The following is a 26578-nucleotide window of genomic DNA, read 5'->3' on the forward strand; positions in this document are numbered from 1 at the left end:
CTTCATAGAATGTGCAGAAAGTATCAGGAGGCATGGGAGAGGCTGGTAGCATCCAAATACTTCTGGAAACTATCTTTGACACTAGAGTTAAGACCGTCCCATTGGATCTAACTCTTATCCACATTCCTTAACGCTTGATTATGCTGCAGAACTTGGTTGCATAGTCTGCGTTCATACCCCACAGATAACTCCCATTGACTTTAGTGGGAGTTTTGCTCACTGATCAGATGCAAAATATGCAAAAGAGATCTGCGGTGAGCATCTGAGAACAGGAATATGTGCTAAATTCTATTTCCTCAATATGTGAAAAGTGTGTTTTGTATTCAAATGCTTAGGGTTCATTCAAGAGAGAAAACACTGTTGCAAGTTTATTGTTTCTAAGGTGCTGAAATACTACAGCGATGGGTGTGGTAGAAAAACCTAGACAGATAGTTAAAGCAATTATGATTTACAATAACAATTGGGGTTTCCTTAAAATGAAGTGAGAATTAAGATTTATCAATGTTTTATGAGCACTGCTATGATTTTTGTACTCATCCTATTTTCTAGTTTTCTTCAGAGCTGAATAAATTATTAGCATAAATAAACAATAGGTAACACAATAAAATAAATAATAAATAAATACAAATAAACCAATACATAATTTTGTGTATACACAATTATATTATTACAGATAAAGCTGAGTGATCATATAAACTACTGCAGTGATAGGTGCATTATAAGCAATTAAAATAAGCTATATATATATACTTACATAGTAGTAAAAGCCATTGTTTAATACGACATTGGGATTTACATTATAACACTTTGTTTCCACTTGCTCATAACTTTATGAAAAATGATCCATTTAGCTTAAATTTTTTATGCATGACCTCAGCCCTGGGTAAATTGTCTTGTTTGTTTGTACTTTTGTTTGTTTGTGAAATGTCAGCAAAATCTATCCAGGAATCCTGAGCAGACAGAAATAATTTGTAACATTTTTTTCCTCAGCTTTGATGAGGTAGGATCTTGGAGTATTTCAATTATCCTGTTTCATTTATCCACTATTTCTAACCAACTGTTTTAGCTCCAGCGTTTAAGTCTGGTAAGGGCCTAGTAGAATTTCTTTTGTCATGAAACATTTTACACAAATCTTTCTGTTTCATATAACACCTTATCCTTTTCAGAATTTGGCCAATAAGGCTCTAGTTTCGGGGAAATGATGGTATATATATGTGAATTTGATTTTCTAATAACAACTGGTGGACTATTTATCACTGTTTAAACAGTTAGCTCAGGAAGGCTGGAATGGCTCATTCTGCTTCAGGATACTTTTGACAGTCTGGACTTCTCTCTCTGTGTTGCCATTCCCTTGAGGGTAATATGGACTAGAGGTGAATGTCTTGAATTTTGCAGGTGAAAAATGATTGGAAATTAACTGATTATACATTACATAGAGACCAAACAAACACTTTCATTTATAACTATCTTGCCAAATGTAGTTCACATGAGTAATATCTCTATGAAACATGGAAAATAGTTAATGACCACTAAATATGATTGGCCATTGTAGTCAGGTATAGCTGTAGCTGCCATGATCCATCAGGCAGAGGGGTTTAAATGTTCTTTGTGCTGGGAGCCTGTTGTCACTGCCGTTGCAAGATATTACTTTATTTTTAATGGCTATACTCATTTCTAGGTACCAGATGGCTTGTGTGCTTGTTCTCAACATATGCCTAATATCATGTGAGCTTCAAATATCTGGATCACTCCCTCACCTTTCAGTATTTCTGGGAAGACTGTGAATTTATTCTTGGTTCAGAGGCTCTTGGTTTGTCAGTGCAGTGACACTCAATTCATTAAGTAAAGCAAAAAGGTCTGAGCTTCAGCCCTCATCAGTAGCATGTTTAGCCACCCTCTTTAAGATACTGCATTATTGTTACAAGCTCTCTCTTTGCATTGGTGAGGTAAGTAGTGAAGGCATAATTTACTTTTATTTCATTGTTGCTGAATTTAAGAAGGTCAACACAAATCCTTATTGTTTCATTTGTTTTCAAAAACAGGAACAATAAGCTCATGCCACTCAATTGCTTCATGAATCTGCACAATAATTCGAGTACTCTCCCTCATTCAAACTCCACCTGCACTTTTGGTGCCAGTGAAACAGATAATCTCCCCTGGGCTTTGCAGTAGGTATCAGGCCATGCTTTATAGAATATCCCTTAATGAGACCTGTATCTCCTAGCGCATCAGTATTTATATGGCTTACATGTTTGATTAATTCTCTTGTCTTTGTGGACTTTGGCCTAGCATACTAACAACCTTGTCACTGTAGATCCCAGACATACAGAAACTAGATGGTGTGCCACTTAATTCTGTGATTCTCTATGCAGCAAAATAGGGTGACCAGACAGCAAGTGTGAAAAATCAGGACAGGGGGTGAAGGGTAATAGTAGCCTATATAAGACAATGCCCCAAATATGGGGACTGTCCCTATAAAAATCGAGACATCTGGTCACCCTACAGCAAATTGTTGATTGCATTTGACCACAATCTGTCCAGAAATTCCAAAGTAGCTTTGGTGGGCTGCAGCTGGTGTGTGGCAGCATTGTGTCATAAATCAATGCAATGAAAAATAAAATCCTATTTGAATCAAGTCCATCTCTGATGTGCTACATCTTTGCCTTCCTCACACACAATATTAAGCAAGTTTCTATAAGTTTCTAATAACCTCATTATCCAGCTATGTTGGAAGAAGGACAGGAGACACTGGATGTGGTTTAATTAGGCTGCAACTTTATTCTTAACTGTCTGGGAGTCTACAGTGCAGGTAATTCCATAACCATTTCAATATATACCCAGGAGGCTTCTGTCAGCCCTCCTGTAGTGGGGCGACGCCTCACCCTGCAGCTTCTCCTGATGGTTGTCCAGGAATTAGCTCTTTTTACCAGCTCAGCCCTTTGCTGGTGTCTCGCCGCCGCTGGCCCCCATGTCCCTCCTGGAACTCAGTGCCCTTTTACCTGGGATGCTGCCCCTCCAGGCAATACCCCACAGATCTGGGTCTCCCCTCCCTGGGGAACCCCCACCCTCTATCCCCACCTTGCCTCAGCCTATGGGCTACTGCCAGTCACCATCTAGCCCCCTTTCACTGGGGCCGACTGCAGTCTGTATAAGCCAGTCATCATAGGCAAGGGAGGTTTTGACCTGCTGCGTTTCCCTGCAACCCAGTACCTCTATGGGCCTTGTACAAGGCCCTGCAGCCTGGGGAGTTGCTGGCCCAGAGCTCCCCAGGTCTCTGGCCTTTCCTCAGCCCTGCTTTACTCCAGTACCCTTTAGCAATCAGGCAGCTAGGTCCATCTCCCTCCTCAGCTAGAGGGAGACTCTGTCTCTAGAGCTTGGCCACAACCCTCTTATAAGGTAGGGTTACCATACGTCCGGTTTTTCCCGGACATGTCCGGCTTTTTGGCAATCAAACTCCCGTCCGGGGGGAATTGCCAAAAAGCCGAACATGTCCGGGAAAATGCTGGCCGGGCACTTCCCCTCCCATGGCGGCTCTGTTCCTCCCCGGACTCTTCGGCTCTGTTTAAGAGCCGAGATGCCCGAGCGATATGGGCTTCAGGCAGCCCCCTTGCCTCCAGACCCTGCGCCCCCGGCCGGGCACTTCCCCTCCCGGGCTCTGGCGGCGCATGGTCCGGAGGCATGGGGGCTGCCCGAAGCTGGTAGCGCTCGGGCAGCCCGGCTCTTAAACAGAGCCGAAGAGTCAGGGGAGAAGCAGAGTCCTCCCCTGACTCTTTGGCTCTGTTTAAGAGCCGAGCGCTACGGGCTTTGGGCAGCCCCCATGCCTCCGGACCCTGCGCTGCCGGCCGGGCACTTCCCTTCCCGGGCTCCAGCTGCGCTGGGGAAGTGCCAGCCGGGGGCGCAGGGTCTGGGGGCTGCCCGGCAAACCATGAAGCCGGTAGCGCTCGGGCAGCCCTTTTCGCGTGGCTGGGAGTGGGAGGGAGGAGGGGGCGGAGTTAGGGTGGGGAAGGGGCGGAGTTGGGGTGGGGCTGGGGGTGGGGAAATGGGCGGGGCCAGGGCCCGTGGAGGGTCCTCTTTTTTTATTTGCTAAATATGGTAACCCTATTGTAAGGGCCAGCTGGGCCCTAATTGACCTAGCCACAGCTGTGGCTGCTAGTGCAATCAGCCTAGCTGGTTGGCTCACCCAGCCACAGTCCTGTTTACCCAGGAGTGGGGCAGCTGCCCCACTACACCTTCCCCTTACCCATCCTGGTCCCCACCCAACCTGCTGGGTAGGAGGGACTATGAAGGAGAGGGGATTGGCTCCCAGATGTACCAGTCATAAAAGCCCTGAGCCTCTCCCGTTTCCGCTCCTTTAAAGAATACCTCTTTTAAGCCTTTTACCAATCCATTTTATCTGATCACTGTGTCCCTTCCCTACAGAGTACCTGTACTGGACATCCGCTCTACACTGACATAATGAGTTGCAATATCATAGTCTAACTCCTGTTTCATGTTCGCTCCAACTAAGCCCCTCTCCCCCAAAACTTATTGAATTAGCAGTTAATACCAGTAAGGTACATTGTATTAAAATACAATTGTGTATCGGGTGTTTTCAGGGCCAGATTAACACATAGGCTAATAAGGCTATAGCCTTAGGCCCTCCTATTTTTAGGCCCTACTGTAGGCCCTCCATTCCATATTGAAGTAACAGCTGAGCGACGGTAGCGGGGCCAGCAGAATTTTTTTGTCTCATTAGATATTGCTTTGTACAAATCAATCAAGATTGTGAATTCAATTTATGGTGGTTGTGATTTTGTCTTTGTGGGCTAAGTTAGCGTTTGTGGGCCCAAGCAATATTGAACTTTGTACACAGAAGGCCTACACTGGACTATAGAAACCATGTTGAAGATAGGAGGATGGCAGAAATTGAAAGAGGTCAAAGAAAGACGGCAAAGACAAGATGTAGTGCTGAAAGGTACTCCTTTCATCCTAATGTTTTTTCCTCCTACTAAATCTGGTGGTGAGGAAGTCCAGGCGAATACCAGCCTAAGTAAACCTGCTGCTCCTGCACCTGATGAAAACAAGCAGCCACCTGTGACTTCTCTAGCTGCAGTCTCACCCCACTCCTCTGAAGACGTTCCCAGTGATAGTAATACAAAAATATCCTTCTCCAACCATCCAGGCAAGTGAGACATCACATCTCAAGATCTCATTGCGTATTGGACTGAGAAGGGCCCACAGAAATGCCCGAATCTAGATACTGACTTTTCATTGACAAAGCGAGAGTACACCAATCAGAATCGTTATCTGACCAAATCAATGTTTGAATATGTGAAGCCTAACAAACAGATTGGCAAGAGAGAATGGCTCATCTATTAGCCTTCTAAGAAGAAAGTGTACTGTTTTTATTGCCACCTGTTTTCTGATACCAAAAAGTGGGGAATGTTCTGCAAAGGCTTCAATAATTGGAAGTATATTGCATACATTACCAATCATGCAATGAGTAAACAGCATGCATTGTCAGTTAACAGGTACCATGCCCGAAAGAAAGTTAGTGGCAGAATTGATACCCAAATGGAAAACCAGTTTTTGGAAGCTTGTGCTTATTGGAAGAACGTTCTCAGACGCATAGCTGAAACCATAGTTTTTCTTGCTGAGCATGGTCTGCCATTCCGTGGCTCAGATGAGACTGTTGGATCGAAACACATTGGCAATTACCTTGGCGTTTTAGAGCTAATCGCTAAATTCAACCCTTTCTTAGTTCAGCACATCAATGAACACGCAAATCGTGGAAAAGGCCATACATCATATCTATCAAAGATTATTTGTGATTAATTCATTCCACTGCTGGCAAAGAAGACACTATCAGCCATTGTAGATGAGATCAAAGATGTGGGATATTTTTCAGTGTCCGTCGACTCAACACCCGAGGTGTCACATGTAGATCAGCTGACTGTCATCTTTGAGATTTGTCAGGACGGTGATGGTTTGCTTCCATACCTGTGGACAGTGGCACACTTAAAAATGTGAGGTTTTGCTTTCTGCAGCTTCCTCCCTTGTCCACCACCTGTTTTTTTCCACTGCCACTACAAAGCAAAAAGACATCAAATAATCTTAATATTGTTCCAATCAGGAAAAAGATACAAATCCCCAACTTTAAGTGAATTTGGACAAGGAGGATCAAAAATCAATAGTAGTCTCTCTTTCTCTCTCTCTTTTTTTTTACAAGACCCAGCTCCCCTGGTCTATTACTCCCATCTATTTTTATCTCTGTGTGTCTACTTTCCCATCTCTCTGATATCCAAGCTCCTCTATTTTATCTGTAGGCACCCTTTACCAGAGGGGCACAAAGCAGGGGGTTACATATCCAATTTCACTTTCACAGTTTTTGTGCTTGTGGCCCAGGAATCCACATTTACAGTGCTACCAAAACTCCTCAGAAGAGAAAGCCCGAGAAAGCTCCAAAAAATCGGAGGTTGGACAGTTTTATGTTTTCCTTCTTGAACAAATGAGGTAATTTACAAGGGCATCTCTTGCTTTTTCAGTTTTGGTATCTATCTTAAATCTGGAAAATCTGTTCATTCTGGTCATGTTACAGCACTAACTGAATTGAACAACAGTGGAGGGTAGCAATCAGACATTTCTTTCAAAAATATGTTCTAACACTAGGCAAGCTATTTGTCCTCTTTTTCTAAGGTTTGTTCCCTGACTGATACTGAGACAAAACTGGATGTTATTTTGTCTGGTATTGGACAAGAGATGCCATTTTGAAGAGCATGCCACCCCTCTGCCCCCTAAAACTGTGATCTCCAGAGGAAAAAATTTAGGCTGTGGAATAGTTTTCCAAAGGAAATGTTGGAAGCTCCATTTTTTGGCACATAGATTAGCCAAAGCTCTAGATAATTTCCTGTAGGAAACAAACATACACTAGTTCTAGGATGATGAACAGAATGATCTTACAGACCTTTTCTATCTTGAATTTTTATGATTCTTTGAACAACAACAACAACCACAAATATTACTTTCTAAAAAGCAAACAAGTTCTTAATCTTTCATTTTAAAATCACCATTTTACAAGTATAGCAGAATACTGCAGGTTGTTCATTTCTCAGTCACTATACACTTAATGCACTTGACTCAGCCAAGGTATTCATATATTTGAGGAAGATGCATACCCTGATGCTTTGGATGGGATCTCTGAAGAAACTTAGCTGGTCAGAAAAAGCAGCAGCTATTCCAGGCCTCTCTTTTTTCAGCTTTAGTCTTAAAAGTCACTTAGCATGGAAGAACAAGTCGCCAACAATTCATACAGAACAAGGACCCACTCCTGCAAGTCCATACTGTCATAGGACTACTGAAGTGAATAATGGCTGCAGGATTCAGTCCTAACTGTTTTTTATATCTTGTAAACAAGACTCCGAAATTTCTACCAGTTTCAAAATGTAGTTCCTCAATTCTGCTTGGTGGTCTATAATCAAAATCAGGCTCATGGTTAGTATAATCTGGGAAACATTCTAATTGTTATTAGACCCCAAATTATAAATTATTATTATTATTATTATTTATTTTATTTGTCAAGTCTGTCTCTTTTCCTGAGAACTTTTATTATCAAATAAGATAAAACAATAGCAAAAAGCCTCATTTTAAGAAAGAGTAAATATCTACATATATCAGTTATTTCTTTGCTAATCTTTTAGAAGTTGTGGGAGAGCCACGAAAGGTCTTGGAATGTTGTGGAGGCTGTCAATAGGATGGGTATGATATATATAGCAAAAAGATAGTGCAAGATGTAGAAACGTATTGAAAGGAAATAGAAAACATCAGCCTGGATGGATGGTTTGTTAGAACATTTAGATCCAAAAATAGAGGTTTAGGACCAAAGTCTGATATCCTAACTCATCCTTAATAGCACTTTGCTCCATAAATAATTTCATTGACTTTGTTGGCGCTATTCATGGAGTCAGATAGTATTCAACAGAAGTAAGGGTATCAGAATCTGGTCCGTGGCAAAGGAGGGTTTCCCTGACTTCCTCTTTACAAATAAATTGCTGAAGAGCATTGATAGCAACATATTACTAAAAATCTCCAGCCCATGCATCTTCACCCAATTTTCTTTAATGTAATTTTGTTCCTTAAAGGAAAAATTCTTTTTAATCATTCCAAGAGTGGATACTTACTAGCCAGCGTACTAGTCATCTTATTTTTCATCAAAATTATACATCTTATATTTCATCAAAATTATACTCTTATATTATATTCCAGTGAATTTATATGTGAATAGATACTGCTTGCAATATTTCAGTGAATTGAGTAGCTTCATTACAGAACATTTTTTTTCAGGATGGTCAGAATAGTTTTCCCATAAGCACAGGCATAATATAAAATGTGTTTAGTTGTGTGGTCCCACTGATTAATTTTCTTTGTCATCACTTGATAGGAAGAAAATTGCTTCGAAGCATGAAAAACTAAGAATAGGCAGATCTAGCGTCCTCCCTGTCATCATTAAATCAGGGAAAAAACAACAATTAACACAGGCAAAGGTAAGAGCACTTGATTTTCAGTCCTTTGCAGATCTCAGAGAGGTAGGTGTAACTTCCTGTTAAATCAGAATATGATGGTACTTTCCTGTACCAGAAGTAGGAATCAATTGGCAGCTAAAACCAAGAGCCAGACTGAATGCAGAGTTGGAGGACACAAGCAGCTTTGTTAGTCTTCTAACCTCCCACACAAGGGCCAGTCATAATCACAAACCCTGCACTGGATGGAATTCAGGGATTTCTCAGTCCACATGTCCTGGGGTACACATTCCCCTAAACAGAGACAGGAGGGGCCATGGTCCCTCTCATTCCAATCCACAGAACAGGCCATGTGCATCAGTGGAGCAGGCGGTACTATCTTAGCCTGCTTAGTCCCCCTCTGTGTTGGCCACTCAGACCTGAATGCACAAAAGGAGTTAGGTGCCTAAGTCTCATTTTAGGCACCTAAGTCCCAATTTTTGGACTGCTGCAATGCTCAAAAATCCAGCTGAACCCTGTAGGTGCCTAAGCTCACTCATCACCTAAATTTTGCAGAATAAAAGTTGCCTACGTGCAAGGGTGATGGAGTCTTCCTAAAAGGGGGGGAGGGAGGAAATTAGGCACCACTCTCTCCATGGCCTCATACCTGTCCCTCCTCTTCCCTATGAGGCCGGGCCGGGGAGCCTGGCCCCCTACACCTGCTGGGGAGCGGGAGGGAGGGGGCGAGAGCAGCCCCCAGCCAGTGTCCCTACCCCCGCCCTCCCAGCATCTCTTACCCTGACCCAGCTCTGGCTTCAGTACCTTCCGTACAGGCTAATGGTGGCTGTATAATCAGCAAGCCCCATTCCAGCATTAATAGCTATGCAGGTATCTGGCCTGGCCTGGGGGCAGGGCCGCAGCCAGGCCATGGCCAGAGCCACCCAGGCAGCTGTGGGGAGCCACAGACCCTCCAGCTGCCCTGGGTAGGGGATTAGACACAGGTCAGGGTCTGTTCTCGGACCCTCTCACCGCAGGCAGGTGGAGGCTCCCCACAGCTGCCCAGGCTCCCCAGGCCACTCTTATCCGGGCCCGGCTCCAGCTTCTGGCCCCCAAGGCCCTGCCATAGGTGCCAACTCCGTGGGTGCTCCGGGGCTGGAGCACCCACGGGGAAAAATCGGTGGGTGCTGAGCACCCACCGGCAGCTCCCTGCCCCCCCGCCCAGCTCACCTCCACCTCCGCCTCCTCCCCTGAGTGCGCCACATGCCTGCATTTTCCCCCTAGCTCCCAGTGCTTGCGCTGCGAAACAGCTGTTTTGCGTGGCTGGGAGGGAGGGAGGGGGGAGGAGGGAGAACGCGGTGCGCTCGGGGAAGAGGCGGGGCCGGCACGGGATTTGGGGAAGGGGTTCAATAGGGGCAGGGAGGGGGCGGAGTTGGGGCGGGGGCTTTGGGGAAGGGGTTGGAATGGGGGCGGGGAAAGGGTGGAGTCGGGCCCGGGCCCGGGGGGGCGCGAGCTCCCTCCGGCGCCGGGGAAAGTTGGTGCCTATGGGCCCTGCCCCCAGGTCAGGCCAGAAGCCGGCGCTCAAAAGTGGGAGGGCCATGGCCACTTGACCCCCCTGTTGCCTTGACCCCTGCCTAGGTGCCAATGTTACTGCCTCTGCACATGTGCACTGCTGCCTCCCTCCATGCATCCACATGCCTAGATCTGCCTCCAACAGTGATTCACAAACCAGGCAAAGATAAGTATTTAGCTGACCAAGTCATGTGATGTCCTGTGCAGGTCCCAATCTGTAAGCATGCTCAGAGGGCGCCTACCAGATTGCCCTCCCTCCCCCTGGTGAGTTCACACAATAACAGCTGGGGGGGGGGAGGGAAAGGAGGACTTCCCTCAAAACTTTTAGCCTAGTGGTTAGGGAACTCACCTGGGAGGTGGGAGACTCTTGTTCAAGTTCCACCTCTGCTTGAGAGGGAGAAGGGATTTGAACAGGGTTCTTCTGCCTCTTAGGGTCTGTCTATACTGCAATTAAACACCTGTGGCTGGCCCACACCAGCTGACTCAGGCTTGCGGGGCTCGGGCTGTGGGGCTGTTTAACTACAGTGAAGCTGATCTGGCATGGGTTGCAGCCTGCGCTTTGGGAAACTTCCCACCCAAATCTCGCAGGGTCCTAGAGCCCAGGCTCCAGCACAAGCCCAGACATCTGTACTGCAATTAAACAGCCCCACAGCCTGATCCCTGCAAGCCTGAGTCATTTGGCACAGGCCAGCCGCAGGTTTTCAATTGCAGTGTAGACATACCCTTTGATGAGTGCTCTAATTACTGAGCTATGGGATAGTCTCTCCTGTTGAAACTACTGCACTCTGGATAAATAATGACAGAGTCATTGGACTGGATCCTGGGTGTTCCACTTCCTGGGCAAGTGCTCTAACCACCGGGCTAAAGAGTCATTCTCATGCACATACGCAGATGCGCTCTCTCTCTCTCTCCCCCCCTCCCCCCGCCCGCCCAACCGACTCTTCAGCAGTCTAGGTGCCTAATACAGGAGAGGGTTTGCAGCTGAGATAGGCACCACCCTGCCACCCAGCAGTAGGAACTCATCTCTGAGATAGGGGCAAGGTTTAGCATGTACCCCTATTGCAGGCATTTCCCTACCTATCCTGCTGGCTTTTGTTAATTACATTCTAAGGTGCCTACCTCTCCTGTTCATTGTATAGGAGCTCAGGTGCCTAACTCAGGATTTGTGAAGTTAGGTGTTGTTATGCGGCGCATCACCATGCCTAACTCCTTTTGTGCATTCAGGCCTCAGTGCTTCTCTCCTGGCTCAATGCCACTGGAGGATCCCACCTCCACAGGATGTGCTTTGCAGAACCTGATACAGCAGCTGTACAGCCATAATCTGTTGACAGTGCAGCACAAAGGGGCAGGGTCACATGGCGATATCTGACCCACTGTGTTGAAGATCACACGGTGCACATTGATATGTCTACAATGCAGGACAATGGTTATACTTTGAATTAGGGTTAGCAGGCCAGTCAATAATCAAACAAAAAGGGGGATTTGGGGATTAATAGTAATGCAAAAGCAATTGAGGCCTATTCCTGTTCCCACTGAACCCAGTTTTGCCATTGGTGTCAATTAGAGCAGAAGCAGGGCATCTGTGTAGCACTCACTTGTCTTGTGACATTTTTCTTAGCTTCGTAATACTGAAAACCTAGACCTAGAAATGCTGTGGTTGCATTGATTAGTGATTGTGGATCTATAGTAAACTCCCAACCGGGGCTGTCTCCAGCTTTTTTGCCGCCCCAAGCGGCGAAGAGGAAAAAAAAAAAACCCCTGCAATCGGCGGCACTTCGGCGGCTGCTCTTCCGTGCCGTCTGAGGGACCCACCCCCGAATTGCCGCCGAAGACCCGGACGTGCCGCCCCCTTCCATGGGCCGCCCCAAGCACCAGCTTGCTGCGCTGGTGCCTGGAGCTGGCCCTGCTGCCAACATTTGAATAAAAGAAGGAATGTGCTATTTTGTAGTTATTACATATATGTTTTCCTTTGGGCTGTATTAGTCACTAATCATTTCAAGCAGTGCATTTAGTTTCATTCTGCTCTTTACTTAGTAATTCACTGCTTGCCTGTCTTCCTGTGCTTCAAGTACTGCTGCCTTTTTTGTCCAGTCCTTATCTGAAACTGTGGAGCCTTGTGTTTATCAGCAGTATGCTGCATGTATCAACTCTATATTCCAAAGCCCACTTTTCCAGCTTCCATTTCCATGATCAGGATCCATCAGGGCATTGTCTTGTGCTGGTGGCAATGAGATTCTCTATATCACTCCTTTATTTGGATACAGTGCAGTGTTTTTCATAAATCATGTATGCGTGGCAGAGCTCACATGTTTTCTTGCTCTTTCACCATGCTTACAGCATATCCCAGCCATCTTCCCATGCTACATTTCAGTGTAAATATGCTGTGAACAAAACTTTGCAGTGAAAATTTAAAAGTGGTCCCCAGCTCCCTCTCCCCATCTTCTCTCTATGGTACTTATATGGTCCCCATCACCATAGTATCTGAGTACCTCACAATCTTTAATGTATTTATTCTCACAACTTCCCTGTGAGGGAGGGAAGTGCTATTAGCCCCATTTTACAGATGGGAAATTGAGGCACAAAAAAGCAAAGCGACATGCCCAAGGTCAACTTGAGTTTCATTGTCAAAGGAGCCTTGGGGGGAACATCCACCATCTCTCTAAAAAATGCTATTTGTTTTCTTTCCTTGTGAAAACAAAAAGTGATAATATTAAAGTAAGATATTTTTAACGCCCCCACTGGCAAATAGTCTTCTTTTTCCTTTTGGAACTGATTTCCTAGTCTAGTGAGACATAGAAAAAAAAATCTCTGAAAATAAATTAGAGTTGTCAATCTACATGGTCACTTACACATTTTTAACCTACTGTGATAGGTGTTAGCCATGCTATGGTGCATATTTACTGCTATTGATTATTACTGTAATGTATTTTGCCTAAGGCTCAGTGGAAGGGTTTGATGAATTTCCTTGGGCAAACTCGGGAAAGCGGTAATGTGGTGATGAAACTGGGGAGAGTAGGGGATGAAAGATTTGCAGAGGTGAGAGTGGAACACTAGAGAGCGCTGACATTCCAAATGAAATCTTATCTGGGTTAACAATCGATTCCAATTGCATCTGACAGCTTCAACACACTATTAGTTCTGCTGGTGTCTAGGCCACTGAAACGATGTAGAATTTAATGGAGCAGATTGCATAGCTTTCTTACTCTTCTTTGAACTTTCTTGAGTGATCAGGGAACGTCTGCTCTTACTGGTAGTCACCTTTTCCCCCATAATAATATACTGTTGGTCTCTGAGTTCCCAGTGGACTCTCTGATATCAATCTTCAGGTGACTTGGTTGTCTTTTGTCACTGTTGGTGTTTATGATTTTCACTTTCATCAGTTTGTCCAAATTCTGCTTGTACATACACAGTGAAACTGATTGTGGCTTGTCACTGCAGTTGCCATCAGGGTCCCGGTATTGGCCTTGGTCCAAATGTCTGATCAATCATTTGTACCCATGGCTAGCAGGAGGATTCAGTGGTCCAACAGAACAGAAGAGGATGCTGGAAATAAGATGTGCACTCTGGCTACCTGCATAGCTATTAATGCTGGAATGGGGCTTGCTGATTATACAGCCAGCATTAGCCTGTACGGAAAGTACTGAACATGGCACACAGAGTGTAAAGGCTAGAATTGTGCCTGTTATATAGTGTGCTGTATTTTGAGATTACCATTTCCAGGTAAATATGTGAGTTAGAACTGGCAAAATTAACTTGGCTAGCACAAGCTGGATTTCACAGCCACACTGGAGAGAAAAGCCTGTATTTACTTTCCTCTACCTACAATTATAAAAGATTCAACAATATTTCAATATAAAGTTAACACTGGGTACATAAGGCTCCGTTTTTGGATGTTACAGACAAATTTCAAAAATGATTGAGCCAAAGGCATCTACAGTTTAAAAGTAATAAAAATTAAGTAGTAAAGAAGAGACAAAATTCTTGGATAAGAATTCTGCACATCCTGTTATATTTGTTACCTTTTTTCTCTTGCCCTAACCTGCTTGTTTGTCCACCTGGTACGTCTTGTCTTTTAGACTGTAAGCTTTTTGGGGCAGGAAATTGACCACGTTTGTACAGCACCTAGCTGGTTGAGACCTTTTAGACACTACCATAACTGTTAAATAATAGTTATGATAATAAAGCATAATAGAGACTCCTTCTGCAACCTGCAATTTGACACCCACTTCAAACCCACCTCCAGACCTATGAGAGTGACTCGCCCTCATCCTGGGGCTCTCAACCTCTCCATCCTCTCCTCAGTCTTGAGAGGAGGGGTGGAACAGGAGGTTTATGCCCCTTCTGTGATAAGGGGGGTGATAAGGGGAGCCCAGGCTCTCCCACTCCATTCTCTGTTTCGCACTAACGACTAACTCCATTAACTTCACTGAAGTTATGATATACACTGGTGTGAGATAAGAATTAGGCCCATATGCTCTACTGAAATGAGTGTATTTTGAGGAAAGTGTGTGTATGTGTCTCCTCTGAGGCCTATTCACATTTCTCCTTTTTAATTCCTTTATTTTTGACCCATCCTTCCAGCCAAAGAGGTTTGAAAGTCATCTCCCTGCAGAGCTCTTCAATGCCCCTCCTGGATTAGTTGGAGAGAGTGTCATTAAGGTAATGGCAGGTGCTCAAGAAACCCTGGGTTTAAATTAACGATTGTGGAAAGGCAAAGCCAATGGGTCACACTTCCCTGGCCGGCCAGTGGGCTGCGGAACACCAGGGAACGAGGGACCTATCCTTGTGTACACTCCTTCTTTCATTCTAAACCTGTCTGCACCTCGCAGATCCAGTCAAGCCTCCCATCCGTTAAACCACTGGGTGGCAGTGAGAGGTGTGCCTGGTACCCAAATTCAGACCTATATCATCAGTAAGATGACATACCTGGCATACCTTTGAATGACTTCTGTGTACATTTCTGATTTTGTCTATGCACTTCCCTCTGCCAGAAGATAATTTCTGATCAGATTTCCTACAGTTTAAATGTAGTATTATTTCTTGTTGTTCTAACAACATTATTACCTTGTGCACTGTCACTGAATTTATCTCACTCGTGACATCCCTTCATGCAGGAAAAGGAAGCAAGTGCTGTTGTTCACAATATGAAACAAGACTGTGAAAAAACCAGTGTCAACTTGGGTCAGATTAATTCCTGTGCATATGGTAAGCAATGAAATTATAACCATCTTTCCTAATATTTAAATGAGAAAGTATCCTCACTAAAATTGCTTATCCATATAAAAATACAAGAGAGAGTCTTATTACTATATTTCCCTCAAGTCATAAAAAAACCCATTTATAAAAGATCTATTTCTGTAGAAATAGCAACACTAGAGCATAACTTCTAACACAAACCTCCCTCCCCACAAGGGGAGAGATTTTTCATTTGGAGCTAAATGAAGCAAAATTTACATATGTAATCTTTTATTTAAATTAATATAAATTACTTTACATGAGTGAGGCTTTGCAGCATCAAACTATTGATTAAAAAACATTAGTTCTTTCTTTCTTTCTTTCTTTCTTTCTTTCTTTCTTTCTTTCTTTCTTTCAAACACTTATTTACAGAGCCCTGCGTGGACATAAAATTTGTATCTGCATCTGATACGTGATCTGCAAACATGGTCCGTGGATATCTGAGAATATAAAGTGGATATCCACAGATTTGCAGGGCTCTACTTATTTAGCTCCCTCTTGGCCAAATCCTGCTTGCCTTAATGTGAGAAGTCCCACTGGTTTCAATCAAGTGCCTAATACCTTTCCATGCTGATATAAACTCTTTGGAGATGCTGAGATATAGATTTGGTAAAGCAAAACTTTTTCTTGTGCTAATTCAAGATGGTCTTAGACCCTTCCTCCTCAAAAGCAAAGTTAATTTATTTAATATTTTTATTAGTTATCATTAGTCAATGAAATTTACATGTGCATATGCAACATACTGAAAACTGAGACTGCACTAATGCCTTAATTTAGCACAGCAAACAAACACTTGCGTAACTTTAAGCATGAGTAATCCTGTTGGGATTAATCACATGCTTAAAGTTAAGCAGGTGCTTAAGTGCTTTGCTCCCACTGAGATGTTGCCTCTTAATGGATTTTGTGCCTGATATATATTCATTCAAGTCACATTTGAGTACTCAGTTCGATAACAGCACTTGCAACACAGACTATCATCTAAGGCCTGGTCTGTGTTTAAAAATTAGATTGACTTAGCTATCTTGCTCAGGGCTGTGATAAATTTTGCACCCTTAGTGTGGTAGTTAGGTCAACCTAACTCTCATTGTAGATGCACCTAGGCCAATGGAAGAATTCTTCCATTGACCTAGCTACTGCATCTCGGAGAGATGGATTAGTCACATTGATGGGAAAACCCCTTCCATCGCTGTAGGAAGTGTCTAAACTACGGTGCTTCAGCAGCACATACCCTAAGACCCATTGACTTTCAGTGAGATTTAAGCTCCTAAAGACTAGATTTTAAAAGGTATTTGGGTGCCTAAAGTTGCAGACAGGACTCTAGAGGAATTTTCAAATGTGTCCAGGTACCTAACTCCCATTTTGGGAATCCAGGCACATTTGAAAATCCCATTAGGCACCTAGATACTGAAATAACTTTAAAATTTGGCCCTAAGGCCCAGATCCTCAAAGGTATTTAGATTCCTAACTTCCACTGAAATCAGTGGAAATTAGGAGCCTAAATATCTTCAAGGTTTTGGGTCTATGTGCTTATGTCACTTTTGAAAATGGGATTTAGGCTCCTAAATGATTAAAAAACAAACTACAAATGTCTTAAATATATTTACAAAAAAAAAAAATTAGGAAGCTGCCATCTTGACAGTTTGACACTGTCATTTGAGGCAAAGGCATTGCAGATCAAAATCTGCATGAATGGGAGCCTTTCAGAATTTCTGTAAGTTGTATCCTAAGTTGTATTATTTTGGAAAATGGCTAAATTAATGGCGGTTAAAATGGCCTTTTTTGGATAATAGCCTTTGCCTTGTAACAACCTTGAAAGTCTTATGTATTTCATGCATTAAGATGGGAACTGTATTCTCTAAAACCTATTCTACACCGTTAGTTTAGCTCAGTGGTCCCCAAACTGTGGGCGTGACCCCTAAAGGGGCGGGGAAGAACATTTGGGGTGGGGCGTGGCAGGGCCCAGACCAGCCCCCACAGGGGGCAGGGAGGGAGCACCACCCAGCCCCGCTCTGTCCCCAGCTCCACTCTGGCTCCACCCCCAGTTGCGGCCCTCAGCCCTGACTATGGCTCCGCTCCTGTCCCCAGCCACGGCCCCTGGCTCCCAGTCGCAGCCTGGCCCCGCTCCTGGCCCAGGCCTCGGCTCCCAACCATGGTCCATCTCCCGGCCCCACTTCTGCTCCAGCCACGGCCCCAGCTGCATCTGCGGCCTCAGCTTTGGCCCGAACCACAGCCCCGCTTCTGGCCCTGGCTCCCGACCCCTGGCTCCCAACCACGGGGGCACGGGCAGATTATATTAGGAGTCGGGAGGGCGTGACGTAAAACATTTGGGGACCACTGGTCTACTCTAGAGCTTCTATTAGGAAATATAAATACAATCGATAGACCCAATATTCTTGATATTTTCCATACCAAAAAGCTGAAGGAAAAGATATAGTGCCATTTTTAAGAGAATGTGTTTGTACCTCATAAAGCTACAGAAAAGGGCTCACTCAAAGCGGATGTAATGGCACTGCATGCCTTAAGGAAGTAGTAATCAGATATGGATCCTCTTAGTTGTAGGGAACTGGTTTAAAATTGCCCCAGATCTGTAATAACTCAAAGTTGTTTCCTACTGATGGCTGTTTTGTGGCCAATGAATGTGTGACATGAATTACTGGTCTCAGTTCAGTTCCTATAGGACAGCTGGCCTGACTGGTGGCAATCTCAGAAGTGAGCATAAGAAATGCAGCTATGGAGACTGATGTATCCTCTCATCCTTATAAGTGGTTCTTTCCAATCAGGACTAAAACACACTTCCCTACCAATGTAAATGATCTGCTCAGTGTAAATGAGATTAGAAACTTTTACTTCTGCTACCTGTTCTGTAGCTTAGCTCTTCACATGCTTTGTCAATGACAAAAATAAAATGTAAGTTTACAAACAATACAATGTCCTACTTACAAGTGACTGATTACTGTGCTGAATGCGCTGTCCTTCAGGTTTATGTTCCCCATTAATGCAGTTTGCTGTAGCCTTCCTTGTCAATTTTGAGCCACTGTCAATTTACCAAGAGTTTCCACATGGCTCTTCATCCTCTTTTGTGTGGGTGGTGGGAGGGGGAGAAAAGACAGTCAGGATTAATTGTCTGTCCTCTTGCTTCTATCATTGAGTTTTTCTCTCAATTCATATCTGTCAAGGCTTATAGGAACAAAAATTAATCTTTTTTTATTTGCTTATATTTCTTTGCAAAGTCCATTTTGTGTGAAGTACTACTTTTGCCCCATTTCAAATGCCTCAATATATTTTTAATTTTAAGGGGAAAAAAACTAATCAGTAGGTCTCCTCACCATAGTGTGGGAGAATCAAACAAAAATTATCACCACAATACGAAGGCCCACATGCAGTCATTTACTTCTTTCTTTCCCTGAGGCAGCCTAGTGAATCTTCTTCTTTAGTTGGTAAAACATGTTTTATGCTTTGTTCTGCAAATGGTGAGATTTGTGGTATTTCTAATCTCTGCAAGTGAGTTCCATAGTGAACCAGTTACTGAGAAAATTCTATCCCTTGCTTTCCTAAATTTTCCTCTCAAGGTAAGCAGTTTCATAGTGATTGGGGAATATAACTCTCTGTGGAAAAGTGTACTTTACTGTAAACATGTTCTTCTAGACACAGAAGAGTTAGGAACATAGAATTTGCCATATCAGATTACTAATCCATCTGCTCTGCTTTCTACCCTTGGCCGTGGTTAATAAATTACACTTCCAAGGAAAGTGACCAATTCCCCCCATGACAGGCTTGGCAAACTGTGCAGTCCTGGAAGTGTGGGAGCTTCCCTTTGCTTAACTTTTAGCTTGTATTGCCACAAAATTTGGTCACAGAATTATCCAGCTCTTTAAAACCAAGCCAAAGTATTTGACTATGTCACCACACTGTCACTTGGTGATTTCTGAGGCAGGAAAAAGAGGAATGATGGAGAAGTCAAATTACTTTTTTATTTTCACATCTGTGGGTGCAGCCTAACCTCCATCATACATTTCCATGGCATGGCTCATTTTTGTGATTTTTTTCTTTGCGTGGTCAAAATAAGAAACCTTGATGGGCATTTACTGGAATGTCACTGTAATTAGGTCTACAAACCCCCTATTGAACATAGAGGGGGGAGGAGAGTCTGACCTGTTTACAAGCAAGCAGCTTGATCACACCCCCATGTAGGTAGAGCTGCCAAGCATGGATAGAGGTTATAAAGGCAAGAGTACAGAGACGGAAAGGGAGTCAGAAGGGCATGGGACAGCAAGCACCAGCACCGGGCTGCCTCAAAGAAAACAGTCAGGAGACTGAAAGAGACTGCAAGCCCCAAAAAGTGAAGGACTGGCAGGCTTAATTGAAGTTGAAGGTCCAGGAATTGACCTGACTGAGAGCAAACTAAGGATGGTCAGTCAGGAGAAGCTGAGGCTACTCAAGAGATTAACCCAAGAGGCAGTGACAGTCACTCTACCCCAGTCCACACTAACCTACTCCTTGAACAAGAGAAGGCAGTGTAATAGTTAGAGTACACATCCATCCACCCGTGGAAAAGATCCACAATAAAGAAAAGGCCCTAAGTGCAGATAGTAAATTTATGACACAAAATATTTATTCTGGTACTTTTGACACAGTTGAAGCTTTCTGTTTAGTTTTTAATTATGTTGTCTCTTAACTAAGCAAGATTCCTTTAAAGGGAGTGGCCCATGAGGAAATGCAGTGATCTTGAATGGGCACAGAACATAGCATTATTAAGGATCACTGCTGTTCATTGTTTGCAGTGGTGTTGTAGCTGTGTTGGTTCCAGGATATTAGAGCAACAAGCTGGGTAAGGTAATATCTATTACTGGATTAAATTCTGTTGGTGAAAGAGAATTTTTCGAGCTACACAGAGCTACTCCCTAACTCCCCCCGCCTTTTTTTTTGTCCTATGATTGTAGAGGTGTGAACAGGCCACTTCACCTTCAATGATCCCTTAGAACATGTGTTAACTATTTATGCTAAACAATCTGTTCCACTGTGTATTTAGCTCTGACATTCTCAGCCTGGTCTACACTAGGAAATTGGATTGGTTTAACTATGTCAGTCAGGGATGTAAAAAATCCACACTCCAGAGTGGAATACTTACTTAAGCCAAACAAAATCCCCATGTAGACAGCACTAGGTTGATGGAACACTTCTTCTGTCGACCAAGCTACCACCTCTTCTGGAGGTGGATTACCTACGCTGACAGGAGAAAACCCCCACCCCTCAGCGTAGGTAGTGTCTACACTGAAGTACTACAGTGGTGCAGCTGTGCCACTGTAGGGTTTTAAGTGTACACAAGCCCTGAGTGTCTTTCCCAGACAGGAAGAAGAGCTCTGAGGGCTCAAAAGCTTGTCTCTCTCACCAACAGAAGTTGGTCCAATAAAATATATCACCTCACCCATCTTGTCTCTCTATTGCTATTCATTGTCATTCAGCTTGGAGCTGACAGTGGCTTCAGCCCAAGCTCGGAAGTATTAGATACTCAGGCTTTGGCTACACTTGGGGATTAACAGCGCTGCCGCGGCAGCGCTGTGAAGGACGAGTGTAGTCATGCCGCCAGCGCTGTGAGAGCTCTCTCGCAGCGCTGCAAGTACTCCACCTCTCTGAGGGGAATAGCTTGCAGCGCTGCAGGCGCTGATTACACTGGCGCTTTACAGCGCTGCACTCGCTGCGCTCGGGGGGGGGGGGGGCGTTTTCACACCCCTGAGCGCAGCAAGTTGCAGCGCTGTACAGCGCCAGTGTAGCCAAGGCCAGAGACTTTGGATGAAACTGAAGCTGAAAGTGCTAGATTCAAAAGTCACAGGAAAGCTGGATCCGGAATCAGCCAGTGCTTTTAAAATAATTTTTAATGCATTATAGGGAATATTTTTAAAAACTAAATATAGGCAAAAATATCCTAAATTATTTTTCCTTTGTTTCCTCCACCCCTTTCCTTAGCTGTTTAAATTACTGAATGAATCCATAACTGCTAAGTCCTCTCAGGCCTCTCTGTGTTGCTCTACATTTGTTTATATCGAACTTGCATTATATAAGCATGTTACTTCCCCCATTGAACTTAGCTTTAGATATAAACAAAAAACATATGGGTATAGTTGTCTTTATTTTTCTTTACATATACATTCTATTTCCTAATAATAATTAGACAGTCCAATTGCATATTCAAATCTGACTATTGTATCTGTCCATTAATTTAAACTACATTTGCCACATATCTTGCACCTCTTATGGCCATGCCAACCATGATCCAATTGCCAAGAAATGCAATCCCTGATTTGTTTTGTTGGTTGAAACTTGATTTCCTCCAGTTCTGGAGTTTTAATAGGATATGAAGGATTAACATTTTCAGGTTTTTGCATGTGCACTTTGCAGTTTCCTGTTGTTCACTATGCATTGGTGCTTAGTTATCTACTTTGCTCAAGCTTCATGTTTGTAGCTTAGCTGGACTATTTTGAAAATGTCATCCCTATTGTTAAATCTGACCTTCATTCAGTAACTTTCTCAAAATGCTTCTTGCTACAAAACCCTACCAATCAATCATGGCTATGCATGTGGTAAGATGTGATTGCTTCTTACTGTGAAAAACTTAATTGTTTCATTATTACCTCATCGTCCTCCCCTATCCCACCCTTCTGTTTGCCTCATTCTTGCATTTGTATGTGAGATTGTAAATTTTCTGGGGCAGGGATTTTTGTATTTGCTTAATGTAATTATAGCACCTAGCACAAGTGCCACTGTAATTCAGATAATACATAATAACTCCAATCAATCATAATAAGTGAAATTAAATAAAAACTCAAGAAACTTGGACAGCAAATCAAATGCAATATAGGCCATAATACTCTGAATGTATCTGCATTACTTGTGTGTGCATGCCTTATTCCACTGTGTATTTTCACAAACCCTACCACTATTACTTTTTTAATTATAATTATTTTATTAATTGTTTTTGCATCACCTAAAAGGGTGCTAGGTGTTTTACAGTATAAACAAAAAGATGCAGTCTCTGCCCTGAAGCACTTACAACCTCATTTGAGACATGACTTGACAAGAGGAACTAGCAGACAGTAATCAGGGAATGGGGTGAGGAAGAACAGTTATACAGTAATAAAATCCCCTGGTTACTCCTTTTAGACATGAGTACATATAGCTACCCACCTACCAGAGAAATGAGTTTGATATAATTCCCTATGTAACTTGAGTGCACTATTATTTCACATTGTTCTAATGAATTTATTGCCCTCTGTATTGATATTCCATCCAACAGGAAGGACTCCTAAGGGAGATGTGTGTCATTCAGTATGCAAAGGAAAAACAGATCAAAACCCATCAAGTGAGACAGACTGTATTCAAGTATCCTTGGTAAGCAATGAAATTATAACAGCTATACATAATAATTCACTGGATACACGACTAGCCATAAGAGCCTTACTTTTGTTGCTTATCCATACAGAAGAAGCACATTCCCTCAAAAGTAAAACAACACGTTTTTGTTCATTTAATAACTTTGAAATATATGCATAGAGATACAGATACAAAATAGTGTGATCTGTTCTCATTACAGTCTCTACTAGACCAGACACCTGCAGTCCAAAGACAGAATCAGATAAAGTCTTATGTCAATGAAGACAATTACCCGATATACAAAATCAAAAAAGGAATCTTGCTGCAGACAAATCAGAAGTACCTACTTGAGAAGGTTAGAGAAAATGGGAAATCAGTGGGTCAATTCTACTCTCAGTTACATTGGTTTAAATCCAGAGCAACTCGTTTGGCTTTAGTGAAGTTATTGTGGATTTACACACGTGCGATTTAGAGCTGAATCTGGTTCTCTGAGATTATTGTAGCTTAAAAGGACATAATCAGCTGAAATTTGTCCCAAATTTTAAATTGTCTAAACACAATTTTTTTTTATAAAACCAAAGACCAATAGAAAATGTATGTCATTTTTTAATCAGATGAAAACAAATAAGCTCTCCTCTGCAGTATTTGAAACCCAAACATTGCAGTACTGAGGGCCTGATCCAAATCTATTGACGTCAGTGGGAGTTCTTCCATTGATTTCAGTGGGTTTTGGACTGAACCTTAAGAATGTGCAAGTGAAACTGACCAGAAACAAATATGACACTGACTTAATTTCTTTTTGTTTTCCACCTCGGGGCAAATGCAAAAAGAAACAGAGAATAAACAGTGATATGTAAATTGAATTTTAAAAGTATTTCATTTTTAATAAACTAAGGTGATAATATAATAATAGAAATATATTTGTTTAAAGTATATAAAATTTAAATTGACAGCACCCCTTTAAAACTTCCAATATTCTGGCTGGGCGTAAGATAGATACTCTAGTTTGAAAGCAGTCCCTTAGAGTTCCTGGAATCCGCAGTAGAGCCGCAGTTTCTCAGCCCTACTAGGGCATGGTTTGTCCTACCAACATTTGGTTACAGAGTGACAAGCGGCATAGATTTCCTGAACTATTGAACTGTAGGAATTTGAAGGAACAAAGTGGTGTGAAAGATGCCTTGTAGGCACTCTTCCAGCTGACATTAGGTAGATGCTGACCTAAGGATTAGAGCAAGGATCTCAAACTCAAATGACCACGAGGGTCACATGAGGACTAGTACATTGGCCCGAGGGCCGCATCACTGACGCCCCCTACCCCTGCTACCCCCAGCCCTGCCCCCACTCCACCCCTTCCATGAGGCCCGGCCCCTGCTCCGCCTCTTCCCACCCCCATTCCAACCCCTTCCCCAAATCCCCGCCCCTGCCCTGCCTCCTCTCCACCTCCTCCCCTGACCGCGTGGCTCCCCGCTCCTCCCCCTCCCTCCTGGAAAGCGCTAAGCTGTTTGGCGGCGGAACGCGCCTGGAGGTAGGCAGAGGAGCGGGGACACGGCATGCTGGGGGTGGCGGCAGGTAAGGGGAACTTGGCGGGCCACAGCAAATAACTCCGCGGGCCGCGTGTTTGAGACCCCTGGATTAGAGGATTATCAGGATTAGAGTACTCCTCTGAACAATTCACTTGAGTTTAGACTCCTGCCAGTTAACCCTTTAGTTGTTCAGTGTTTCCCTGGCTGTATCTCCAGACTAGTTATCTTGGTACCAAATCCTCCTCAGTACTTAAAATATGGTGTTACTGGGTCTCAGTATTGCTTCTTTTCTTCCTATTTTGTCTATTTAGATTGTAAATTCTTGAGGGTAGATACTGTCTCACTGTCTATATGAAAGCATCTAGCACTATGAGGCCCTGATCTCAGTTGTATTGTAATATAAATAATTAATAAAAATAACAGTAATATCAGTCACTCCAGCTAATGCAGCCAGCTGTGCTAAGAGGAATGTCTCTAACTCATGGTGGTCATAAAATGGAACAAGAAATTTGTCAAGAGCTTTAATTTATACTGGCTTCTCTGAGACAGAAGCAACCAATGTAAGGTTTACTCTTTGCAAACTGTAGCATTCAAACCCTGGTTCAGAGGAGACACAGAATGAATCATTGAAGCTACACATAGACTATCTCCTTGGGGCCAGTGCAGCATTATACAGTCAATGCTTAACATGTAACACGAAACACTGCAACAACACAACATATGTGATCTGTAGCCCATTCAAAGTATGGCTGGATCTATTAGCACCATCTTCTTTGTGATCTGTCAGACTTTGGAGGTGACTCTGCTTTCAGAACAAAAGAACAGATGGGCAGAACCACCATCATATATTAAGGGAAGTAACCAAAGGAAATCACCTTCGGCACCCACCTGTTGACAATGGGTCTGTCTGCGCTTCAGCAGTGGATATCTTTGTCTAGTGACACAGTCACTGGAAAATGGGAAGATGGTCTTGGTATCCCTCAGATCAAAATCTACTCATCTTTTGAGCTGTTTGCCCAAATGTGTACATTACATTTAATTTGTAATTACACTATAGTAAATACACCTAACTCTATATACGAGCTTTTTTATGGTGATAACCGGAGCAGTTGTAATTAGAGAAATGACTTAATAGATTTCTAAAATTATGTGTTTTTACATATATATACTAATATTAGATATGACCCCAAGGGAGTGATTCCTAGCTTGATTAGTACAACCCTTTTCCATCTATATCTAGTGGGAAAATTCTCTCTTCATAGTTGCAGGGTAGCTCTCAGCACCACAATTTCACCCTCTGGGAATTCCAGCAGGTAGCGAGGATAGAATATTAGCAACGATCTATGTGGGGCTATGAAGAGAATTTTGCCCTGACACTTTATGCTGCTCTTTGCAATATTTTAGAATTATTTATACATGAAACAATAAGGATACTTAGATATAAAGATATACTTGAAGCACACATTGGGTTACCAAAGTGTGCTTCAAGTATTACACACATTCTTAATAAACCTTCAGTTTCATTTTATTAGCCATATCTTTAATGGTGGAATGAACCGACTTACATTGAGGAGAAAAGCAAATGAACGCGGCTCTATTGAGAAGAGTGTATTCGGAGAACTCTAATTACATGAAATGCTATAGTAAATGACCTGCAAGACCAACACTATGAATATTAGATACTACTGTATAAGAGATAATATCTCTTGAAAAATTTCTCAGAAGAGGATTGTCTAGGGCAGTGTTCCTCGAAGTGCAGGGGGGTGGTGAAGGACTAGCAAGGGGGCACAGAAGCTGTATACATTAAGATGGGCAGGAATTTAACAACACAAGTTACGGTTGCCAGGGACAAGGGTTTCAATTTCCTGAAGGGGTGGCACAGCTTTCAAAAGTTTGGAAAACACTGGCCTTAGGGATGGAGTTCAATGGGAATCTATTCCCAACTCTGGCTCTAATTTGCTGTGTGACCATGGGCAAGTCACACTGAGTTAGATTTTCAAAACATGTCAATTCCCATTTAGGCAATGAAGTGGTAGGATTTTCAGAAGTGCTCAGCACCCAGCAGCTCCCATTATTTTCCTATTGGGAATTATTTCAGTTACAGCAATATATGATGTTAGGTCATTGTCACATGATAGAGTTTCTGGTATGGTATAAACAAGTCCATATGGACTCTTTGACTTACCTCTCCCCCCCCCCCCCACACACAAAATCTATTTAACTACTTTCATTATTAGTCTGAAACTATAGATTAATTCCATCTGGGTTCATCTGACAGATGTTACAACCTATCATGAGGTAGTCAAAGGTACACCAGAGTTTCAGCAACATCTTGTTGTCAGATTCATAAAGACCTTGACACTTTTGAAACATCCCACTAAGAAATGTTTTGTGTCATGGAAAATTAAT

At 43.1% G+C, this 26578-nt stretch overlaps 1 protein-coding gene across 1 annotated transcript in view; it reads left to right on the forward strand.

The window, feature by feature from the left end:
- The first annotated feature begins 14604 nt into the window (after positions 1-14604).
- DYRK4 (dual specificity tyrosine phosphorylation regulated kinase 4) overlaps positions 14605-26578 on the forward strand; it is a 74352-nt gene continuing 62378 nt past the window's right edge. Inside the window, exons 1-3 of the mRNA XM_005307856.5 lie at positions 14605-14702; positions 15158-15248; positions 22570-22664. Coding sequence (XP_005307913.4) covers positions 15188-15248; positions 22570-22664 — 156 coding nt within the window. The 5' untranslated portion in view covers positions 14605-14702; positions 15158-15187. The remainder of the gene's footprint in view (positions 14703-15157; positions 15249-22569; positions 22665-26578) is intronic.

The sequence above is a fragment of the Chrysemys picta genome, chromosome 1 (assembly GCF_011386835.1).
Source record: "Chrysemys picta bellii isolate R12L10 chromosome 1, ASM1138683v2, whole genome shotgun sequence".
Taxonomy (NCBI): Eukaryota; Metazoa; Chordata; order Testudines; family Emydidae; genus Chrysemys; species Chrysemys picta.